General features: G+C 41.8%; 1 protein-coding gene across 1 annotated transcript; it reads right to left on the bottom strand.

The window, feature by feature from the left end:
• Nucleotides 1-1282: 1282 nt before the first annotated feature.
• On the bottom strand, nt 1283-5919 carry RPL34 (ribosomal protein L34). Its single transcript, XM_082463091.1, has 5 exons — nt 5896-5919; nt 3899-3972; nt 3718-3817; nt 3299-3402; nt 1283-1419 (listed from the first exon to the last, which is right to left on the bottom strand). Exons 2-5 carry the CDS (start codon nt 3961-3963, stop codon nt 1335-1337), a joined length of 354 nt encoding a protein of 117 aa, XP_082319217.1. The 5' UTR covers nt 3964-3972; nt 5896-5919; the 3' UTR covers nt 1283-1334.
• Nucleotides 5920-11061: the final 5142 nt, after the last annotated feature.

Raw genomic sequence — 11061 nt, 5'->3', positions numbered from 1 at the left:
AATAAGGCATATTGTTTTGGGGAGTGTAATTTTATAAGTACCAACTTTTAAGTCCTTGTATCAAACACAATACTACAGGATCACAAAACATGTCCATGCAGTATACATCAGCCTAGGTCACATACAGAGAAATGTTTAATCTACCTCCGAATCCAATGCTTTTCAATTGCATCCCCATTAAAAATTTTAATAGTGATTAAACATCACATAAGATAATCCTATTATCCTGGTTGCTTAACAATTCTTGGGATTTGCAGGTGTTCATGGAAGCCTGATGGATGTCTTGAGACTGAACTTCGACAAGAAAGGGCTTCAGCTATCATTTCTTGTGCCAAAGTGTTTACTGGGGGTGCCCAGTCATTCAGTCTCAAATCACTAAATACACCACTTGCAAAAATCCTACCAACACAAATCGCTCTAGGTAACACATACAACCTGTGCACCTCAATCCCCTCACTTGTAAAACAGAAATAGGTATGAAAGCGTTGTTGGGAGGTTGTTGCTAGATTAAGATGTTAAGTACTATGGAGATGCCATTAAGTACCGCCATTAATACATTTTTAACTGCCCTGAGTTCAAGTGCCACCCAGCCAGTTATGCTGCCTTTCCTCTTCTGCAAAAATGTTAATTAATAATTTTGTCTACCAAGAACAAGTTAGCTGGCTGTGGTACAATGAAGGTTTTAAGAGGCCAGAAAGATTTCTGCCTTTTTCCTTCGGAAAGGGCACTTTTATTCTAATCAAGGAAACACTCCTCTGCATAAGACATTTAAGTCTCATCCTGCCAGCAACAGTAAATGCCTAAATGGAAGAGGATCAAATTTTACAGAATTCAGATACTCTTTCAGCTTCTAGATTCTTGGCTTGTAAAAACAGCACCTGCTCTCAACTTTCCCTTGAGATGGGAAATAAGCTTGACGTGGCCTGAAGAAATCGTCCTGGAAGACAATTCACAAGACCTTATGTAGAATACTTGGGAGGGCTGCTCGATACAGTCTAGGCACTGAAAGAAGGAGCTATTATTAAAATCTTTAGATACTTCTGCATTATTAAGAGTTAACAGGAACACATAACATAGCTCCTAAGAGAAAATATATTATGGTCCATATTTTAATGTTGTCTAGAGCTACCATCAAAAAATTTTAGCCATCACTGACCTCCAATTACTTTTAGAAAAAGTAATCAACTAAAAATTGTGTGTGTGTGTGTGTGTGTGTGTGTATTGGGGGACCCTCTAGTTACTACAGAAACCAAATGTGTACACTAACAAACCACAACAGAAATAACAGAACAAGGCTTTTTGATTTTTTTATTACTCAAAGAAGCTTCATTTTTTTATTTAGCTTTCTGACTCTGCGCTTGTGCTTTCAACACTTTCACAACGATTTTCTGCTCCTCAATGAGGAAAGCGCGCTTGATCCTACAAAAGAAAATGTTAAATAGTTTAAAAAAAATCAATTTAACACAAGAAAGTGTCATAAAAGAACCGAGTAAAGCAATCAGTTAAGATACCCAGAAAAGTAAACGAAACCTATACAAGTACAGATTTAAAACTTAAGAGCTGAAAAAATTCTATGGACAGACCCTTTCAGCTTAAGGTGTCCTTCTGGTACCCCTGGTTATCTAATAATCTACCCTCAAAAGCCTGGGATTTCTGACTACTTCAAATGTCCTGCACGTAATCACATTACAGAAATAGAGCTGATGTCACTCTTACCCAGAACAAAGACTACACAGACTCCCTCAGTGTCACAGCAAATGCTATTCTTTAGGCTACCCTATAGATCTATACCCAAATCTCCAGAAGCTAGGGCCTGAGAATTTTATTTTTTAACAAATGTGCTCATGTGGTTATGTTTAGCAAAGTCTGGGAACCAAAGACTGGTAAAAAGCCAAACTCCTCTAGCTTGAAACTCATGACTCATTCATCTCCAACGTTACCTTTCCAATTTCATTTCTCATTCCTTTTATACCCTCAATGTGCCAGATCAAACTATGTTCATTCCCTGCCTGCAATGCCCCCTCGACCTCTTGTCTAAAATTTACCCGTCATTCAGGTTCCACCTCGAATACCACTTCCAGATTCTCAGCTACTTTAAAGTCATTTCTCCTCCAAACTTCAACCATAGTTAAGTTTTCCTATATTTCATGGAAGTTGTATTTAGCTTGTATTTGTATTAATGTAACATGCCTAACCTCCCCTTACAAATTAACTCCTGAAAGGTAGAATGAACTTGCAAAGTTTGATGTCAAATTTGGTGTAGAGACTTAGCCAGACCACTTTATAGAACAAGCTGAATAAACTGAAGGCAAACCACTCCTCTGAACCAACTTCTTCTCTTATAAAGACCAATCACCTCTCAAATCTTTCCACTTAGGTCTCTGGAGAAAACTTAATGTAGCCAGTAGGGTTAATTAAGAGCAAGAGCCTCAATAAAACCTGGAACGAATCCTCTTACCATCTATGTAACTTTAAGCCAACAAGCCTTGATTTCTCCACCAAAAAATAAATAAAAAAAAAATACCTCCCAGATGGACTTTTGGCAGAGCTTATCATAAAAATGCTGAGCAAATATTATCACTATAAACCCCACCGCTTCTATTCCTACCTATGCCACTACTAATCCTTTTGCACATCCACAAGACCCAGTCATCTCCCAATAACCCCATTCACCCCCAATCCAGCCTTCGGTCTTCATGTAGGTGCCATTTCGTCAGCCTTCACAAAGTAGACAAACTGTTCCAAGCACTCATCCTTTGTTGAAAGAATGACTTCACTATCCATCCTGCCGCACATTTAGTCTCTGGCACACCAAAGGTTTCGCTGCCCTGCTCAAACCCCATCAATTACATTTTAAAGAATCAAGCCAAAAAACCTGTCCTATGAGGCCCTTCACTACCTGTGATGTTTCTACCTTTCCTGTCTATCATCTCCCAAAACATTCTGCTCCAGCCACACTAGAACTACGTACGGCGATTTTGTTCCTACACTTTTAAGACCTTCCACTCTCCATCAACCTGAGACTTTCTTACCTGCCTGCCCCATCCAACCTTTTAATTTCTACATCTAGCATAAAGATGTCCCAACATCGTAACTGAATAGGAGCTAATATCATTTATTAGTTTGTTCAGCATCGATTATCCCTAGTCAAGGAGGATTCTACTGATACAATATGCAACTTTTGTTATTTTTTCACCAGTCTTCTAATAATGATTAGCATGCAGTGCAACATACACACACACACACACACACACACACACACACTTAAGATAGCCCATGTGATTTCATAGTTATTTACCTGTCACGGACACATTTAGCACACATGGAACCACCATAGGCCCGGCTAACATGTTTTTTCGTTTTAGACAACCTCATAAGAACTTTAGGTCTCACAGCACGAACCTGCATAAAGAAAACGCTGAGATTATTGTGATGCTTTAACAGAAACAGAGATTGTCCTAGGTTTTTGATGAGTATTAAGTATAAACATTAATCTAGGTTACAAAGGGAAATGGTACACTGATCTACCTGAAAGGCATTTCACTGTATTTGCCACATAGGCTTTAAAAGAAAGTCTATGTTCTTCACAGACATGGATCACGAAGGCTTAGTAATTCTCAACCCTCCTAGTGGTGACCTCTCCTTCACTCACTCACCAAAGGAATTAATGCTCAAAAGCTCAACCCTTATGTTATTCACAGCAAAAGGATCACTTACTCCTCGAAGTCGGCCTGGGCACACGCCACATGCAGATTTTGGTGCTTTCCCAACTTTCTTGGTATAAAGGTAAACAATTCTATTACCAGGGGTTCGGGACCTAGAAAGTGAGAGAATAGACAATAGCTCAACATTTTGCAGAATAAATGACAATACGTGTATTAATTTTGGAAATACTTACAGCCTGGTTTTGTTAGAGGCTGTATTGTAGGACAGCCTACGACGGTATGTCAAACGCTGAACCATCCTGAATGCCTAAATCAAGATAAAATAAAACTGCATTGTAGAAAAAATTCAAACCTTAAAACAAAACAGCATCACAGAGTTTACACATTACCCATTATGTTCTTACATAGAATATCCTTATCTTAAGGTATCTTATGAAAAGGATTCCATGTTTTAAAACCACAGCTGATGATTTACATGAGGATGAACCGGGGAGACTGAATCAAACCACAAAGAGTAGAATCTCTCAGCCCAGAGCTCAGAGGTGGAGGGAGAAAGAAGATGCTTTAGCTGCCTGGGTTGGCTTAATCAGGGGGCTTCCTGGAGGAGGGGAGCTAAAGCCAGTGATTTAAGCAGGGGAAGGAACAGGGAACATTGATCCTTTATGCCCCCACCGGAAGTCCCTTAGCATCCTCTTGGTCTTTGGGACCTAGGGCTGGACCCAGTGCAGATTGATCCATCCTGAATATGATGGTTATTTAAGATTATTGACCATTTCTCCCCGACCCAGCAAAACAAAGGGGAAAGTGGAGATCCTCTTTTCTCTGAGGTTCTACTGTGCAGTGGCGATTACATTCCCCTAAAATAAACACATTTGTATACCAAAATAAATAAATAAACTACAGCTGACCCTTTGTACCCGCAGATTCAACGAACCCCAGATCAAAAATACTCAGGGAAAAAAAACTTCACAAAGTTCCAAAAAGCAAAACTCGAATTTGCTGCGTGCCCACAACTATTTATATATTCATTTACATTGTATTACGTGTTATAAGAAATCTAGAGATGACTTAAAGTATATGGGAGGATTTTACACAAGTGACTTGCACATCAGCGATTTTGGTATCCTCGGGGATCCTGCAACAATCCCCCAGGATACTGAGGGACAGCTATACTTATATTTAAGGGTGATTGGGAAGAATGCTAAGGGGCGATGTTTGTTTTCCTGACGGTAATCAAACGTGGCACTTGGTTAAAATTTTGATTACCAGGCTTTTCTCTCAAAGAGTCTGATTCTGTTTGGAGTAGTATCCAGAAAAGTGCTACCAACAGGCAAGTTTGAGAAACGCTGGTTTTAAAGGAAGGGCACACGAGCACACCCACGTGTAAGTTGAATCCTTAGCTATACCATTTACTGAGACTATAAAGCTCCATAGGCCAGCTTGCTTATCTGTAAAATATAATTTTTGACTATTTCACACAACTGTCATTAGGATTAAACGACAGCAGGCATTCTGCCCAACCTAGTGGCTGCCCAGGGTTCAGTGTTTTGCCCCCAAAGCAGCATCCGGGACAAGTTAGGTGCCATTTAATACTAATTTTGGTACTGGATCAAGTGTCTCTGGATTATGGCATCCAACTGGTTTTTCTTCTTTTTTCAGTGAACTACCCAAAATACCATAAAACATAAACAAGACTTGAATCAACCTAATTTTTCCCAAATTTTGTAACCATTTCGTCACAGCATGTTACTTAAAAGACAACAGCCTGTATCTGTTGTTGCAAGCTCCTTACTCTCATTACACTGGAACTGTCAGACACCAAAACCCACACGGAAGGCCGGTGCGAGTGACCCAATCAGCCGTTTGCCTCTCCAAAACCAAGACAGAAAACTCCCTATTAAAACATTTTTATCTTCCTTGCTATTGGTCTTAGAACACATTTTGAAATGACCCGAACATGCCGGTCGTCGACCCTCCCAGAGCCTGGAGAACAGCTACAGGCGCGGGGTTAAAGCACGGCCGTAAGATATGAGAACGTCCGGCGACTTCGCAGTCTCCACCAGCCGGAACTCACAACTCATTTGTTCGAACGCCGGACTGCAAAGGCGGCAAAGCCAGGGGTGGTGAGCTCCTGCCACTCACTGCTGCGGAGCGGAGGTCGGGATCGAGGGGGGTCTGAAGCTAAAGTCCGGGGAACTGCTCACTACCAACCTTCCTCCTAAGCCCTTACCCCCACGCCAGCTCAAAAGACTGTGCCTGAGAGACCCAGTCTCCTGCAACACCCCGGATGGCGGCCGATTGTAAAGGCAGTAACGATAAAGACAAGGAAAAAGCAACCATACCTCTAAATACTGTCCCCGGAAGAGGAAGAAGAAAGCGCCCGTGAGTTCACGGGTCAAATATCACTGCGCATGATAGGAAGTACGTCATAGGAAGGGGGCGTGGCGGCGAGAACGCCGCCATGTTGTACGGAAGCCACGCAGCTCCCCTTGGTGGGCGGGGATTCATAGCACCGCCGCGTTGTACGTCAAGCGACGTGCAGCCCCTGTGTGGGCCGGGATGCGCCCAGCCTTCCGCAACAGCGCCACGCAAAGGTCTTTTGGGAATCGCTGTAGAAACAAACACAAGTGACAAAGGATCTACGGAGGGCGGAGGTGGGACAAAACCAGCCTTTTTCCGTTCTCAAGGGCGCTAAGACATATTTGACTTAAAGAGCGCCACCTTTGGGGTTAAGCCTGAGTTTAAAGCCCAATGCTGACCCTTATCACTAGGTGACCTTTGAGGAGTTGCTGTCCTTAACCGTCCCTTCTTTTTTCTTGTCCTTCATTCAGAGCACAAATTTTACAAATTAGGATTTTAATCCAATATCTGCTAATTATTAGCTGTGTTATGTTGGGTGAGTCCTTACATCTCGAACAGGAAGCTGTCAGTAACCTTGCAGTTATGTCGTGATCAAAGCATCATGAAGTGAAAGCACTCAGCACGGTGTCTTGTAGAGCAGTGGTCCCCAACCCTTTTGGCACCAGGGACTGGTTTCGTGGAAGACAGTTTTTTTTGGGGGGTGGGGGCGGGAGGGGATATGGGGGGTGGTTCAGGCGGTAATGCGAGCGGTAGGGAGCCGCAGATGAAGCCTTGCTTGCTTGCCCGCTCTTCACCTCCTGCTGTGCGCCCGGTTCCTAACAGGCCGCTGACCAGTACCGGTCCACAGCCGGTTGCGGACCCCTCTTGTAGCGAGTGGGTGCTCAATAAATGGTGGTTAATCTTATGATTATGTACAAAGAGTTTCTTGAGGCTTCACATGGGTGGTAAAGCTTTAACAGGGCCTTAAAGATGAGGACGAAGAAAAAAAAAAAGACCTCTCTAAAATAGCATGTGAAAGTTTACATTAAGTGCTTCTGTGTATTTTTCTGAGAAGAGGGTCCTTAGTTTTCATTATATGGTCAAAGCGGTTCATGACATCCAAAAAAGTAAACACTTTGCCTGGGCTCTAAGGAAGACCGCTAAAAACGGTCTTTACATTTTTAATCTTAGATTAAGCTCCCTGGAAACATACTGAGAGAGTTATATGCTGGTGTACTGGGGAGTGCTCTTAAAAAATACACCTGTAAGGGAGTGAGGAAGGTAGGATCAGGAGACCCACAGTGTTGTTACAACTGAGGCCTCAGCTGTTCCAACGGGGAGCTCTGGAATTGGGATGGCTCTTCATAGTTGTCCCAAACTGGCAAGGAAGCTGGGCCTTTGCATCCCACAGCAGCCAGTCTTTGGTCTGCCTGCTCCCTGACCATGGGTGACGCGGTTTCCTGAAGCTGCGAGCAATGTCCAGTGACCTAGCTAATATCCTTGGCCCAGAAGAGAGGATTTGAATAGAGTATCCCAGTGTCCACTCAAGTTCCCTTTCAGCTTTTCCAGTCCAATTATAGAGGTGAGAAAGCAGGCAAGTGACTGAGGGCAAATGCCCCGTCCATACAGAGATCTGTCTCAGACTGTGAGGCCTTTAATTCCATCTTGCCTCACATCACTGCCATCCTTGTCACCACACCAGATGGAAGGCTCTGGTTATATCCCTCCCTTTGCTGACTCTCACATAGCTGCTTCTCCCCTGACCTTGACATAGTTCCTTCTCTCCTTCCCAGTTCTTCACTTTTTGTCCCCTGGAATTCCTTTCGTCTCTGTACCAGGTATTGAGATGGAGCCTGGAATTGAGAGCCAAATGTGGTTTTTGAATGAATGAACAAAAGAATGCATTTACTTGGAATATATTCTCACTATTTCTGGAGAGACTTTGCTGGGCAGTTGAGTATAACAGAAGATGGGAGCCCTTAGCACACTGTAGTGTACTTTACCTACCTTTCTGTGCCCACCTCCACCCCAGCAGATAAGAACAATAGTCTCACTGTCACAGTTTTCCCTTGTTCTACATAACCCAATTCTATAACATGACTTTTCTTCTCTTTCAATCTGTGTTTGCATTTTTTCTTGATCAGACTTGCCAGAGATGTGGCAATCTTTGTAAACATTTCAAAGAACCTCACTTGTTTTTATTAATCTTTCTCCTTTTAGCTCTTTGTTTGTTAATTTTGGGTACACTTACTAAGTATATCCAGTTATATACTGTATTCTTATCACTGTATTTCTAGGCCCCTCTTCTGGTTATCAGTTGCTGTTGTAACAAACCACCTCAAACTTAGTGGCATAAAGTAACACCATTTTATTATGCTTATGGATTACGTGGGTCAGGAATTTCTTCATGGCATAGTGGGAATGGTTTGTCCTTGCTACGGGATAACTGGGGGTGCTTCAACTGGGGGTGACTTGGACAGCTGGAGGCTGGAATCATCTGAACACTTTTTTAGTTAATTCCTGGGTTGGGATACCTCGAAGGCCAGGCTCAGCCTGAGACTGTCAATCAGAGCACCTCTACATGGCCTCTCCATGGGGCTTGGACTTCTCACACATGGCAGCTGAGAGGGAGTATCTTGACAGGGAGCATCTAGAAAGCAGGCAGTCTAAGAGAACCAGTAGAAGCTGCATGGCCTTCTATGATCTAGCCTTGGAAGTTACATAGCATTATTTCCACCATATTCTGTTGGTCAAAGCTGTTATGAGCCCCCCAGATTCAAAGGCAGTGGACATATATCCTCACCTCTTGATGGATAGAGTGTCAATGATTTTAGGATCATATTTTAAAGATACCACAGTTTCCTACACTCTTTAATATTTACTATCCTTTTGTTTTTCCATGCTTTCTTCTGTTTTCTTTTCACCTGTCTTCCAGTTCATTAATTCTCTTTTCAGTATAACTCCAGTGGGCTTTTAATTTCAGTTCTAAGCTTTCCATTTATCTCTCTTTTTATATTTCTCATTCTATGCAAAAAAAAAAATTTTTTTTAAGTATTTGTTTATTTATTTATTTATGGCTGTGTTGGGTCTTTGTTTCTGCGCGAGGGCTTTCTCTAGTTGTGGCAAGCGGGGGCCACTCTTCATCGCGGTGCGCGGGCCTCTCACTATCACGGCCTCTCCTGCTGCGGAGCACAGGCTCCAGACGCGCAGGCTCAGCAATTGTGGCTCACGGGCCCAGCCGCTCCACGGCATGTGGGATCCTCCCAGACCAGGGCTCGAACCCATGTCCCCTGCATTGGCAGGCAGACTCTCAACCACTGCGCCACCAGGGAAGCCCTATGCAGAAATTTTTAACCTTGATTTTTCTTTCCTTGAGTACCTGAGTATATTTAGCAGTATTATTTTAATGTTTTGTGACTGATAACTCCATTCTCTGAATCCCCCAAGCATGGCTTTCTATTGTGTGATATTTCTCTTGGTTTTTGTTGTCTTGTCATCTCATGTGGCTGATTGCTTTTTATTGATTTCAGGATATTTTATATGAAAAATTAAAATAATTTTAGGCCTTGCATATCTACTCACATACAAATTTTAGAATCAACTTGTTTAGCTCCAGACAAAAACTTGTTGACATTTTTAATACATTGAATTTATCTGTTAACTTGAGGAGAATTGACCTCTTTATGATGTTGAGTCATCCTATCCAAGAACATGGAATGTCTTTCTATTTATTCATCTTTATTTTTAAAGCTTTATTGATATAGTTTTTCTGCATTTTTAAAATTAGGTTTATTTCTAGGTATTTTATCTGTTTTGCTGCTAATATAAATGGCATTCTCTTTTCCATTACTCCATTTAACTGTTTTCTTTTTATGGAAGTCTATGAATTTTTGTTTATTAATTTATATTCTACTACCTTACTTATTATTGGTATTTAATTTTTAAATTTATTTTGGAGGGGTGTCCAGGTATATTATCCAGGTATATTACCTCTTCCTTTCTAATTCTTATACCTCTTGTCCAATTCCATTGGCTGATACTTCAAACACAACGTTAAATAGTAGTGTAGATAATGGACTTTTTTTTGCATATGCCTGACTTTAGCAGGAAAGCATCCAGTGCTTCTCTGCTAAGTTGTGTTAAGGAGATAGCCATTGATTATTATTTCTTAATCTATTTAATTTTTTTGCCATGTCAGGAAGGGGTGTTGAATTTGTTAATTTTCTTCTCAGTATCCTTTAAGATGTGAATTAAAATTTTCTCCTCAGATCAATTCATGTGGGAGGGGGAAGCAACACCTTTTCTAATTTGCACAAAGGCACCATGGTGTTTCTGTTTCACTGGCCATTCCTCTGCCTGGAATGCTCTTCCCCCAGATGTCTGTATGGCTTACTCTTACTTCCTTCCTTCACTTGTTTGCTTAAGGTCACTTTTTGGCGAGGCCTATCCTAACTATCCTATATATTGATAAATCGTACATTTCTATCGTTCGCTGGCACTTATAGATCCCCTCAACCCTGTTCTGTATTTTTTCCTGCATTTATTTTCGACATACTATATATTTATTTATTGTGTTTATTATATGTTATCTGTCTCCATTAGAAATATGCTCCATGAGGTAGGGAGTTTCGTCCTTTTAAAAAGAATTTTTTTTGAACTGATATATTTTTATTGCCTAGAGTGGTTCCTGGCATGTAGTAAGCACTCAAAATAATTTTTTTTAAATTTATTTATTTATTTTTGGCTGTGTTGGGTCTTCGTTTCTGTGCGAGGGCTTTCTCTAGTTGAGGCAAGCGGGGGCCACTCTTCATCGCGGTGCACGGGCCTCTCACTATCGCGGCTTCTCTTGTTGCGGAGCATAGGTTCCAGATGCGCAGGCTCAGTAGTTGTGGCTCACGGGCCCAGTTGCTCCGCGGCATGTGGGATCCTCCCAGACCAGGGCTCGAACCCGTGTCCCCTGCATTGGCAGGCGGATTCTCAACCACTGCACCACCAGGGAAGCCCCTCAAAATAATTTTTGAGTGAATGTATGAGATTGGAACTTATCAAGGAATGG

This window comes from Balaenoptera physalus (assembly GCF_965194825.1).
Source record: "Balaenoptera physalus genome assembly, chromosome: 5".
Lineage (NCBI taxonomy): Eukaryota > Metazoa > Chordata > Mammalia > Artiodactyla > Balaenopteridae > Balaenoptera > Balaenoptera physalus.
This window is presented reverse-complemented; position numbering and strand designations above follow the sequence as displayed.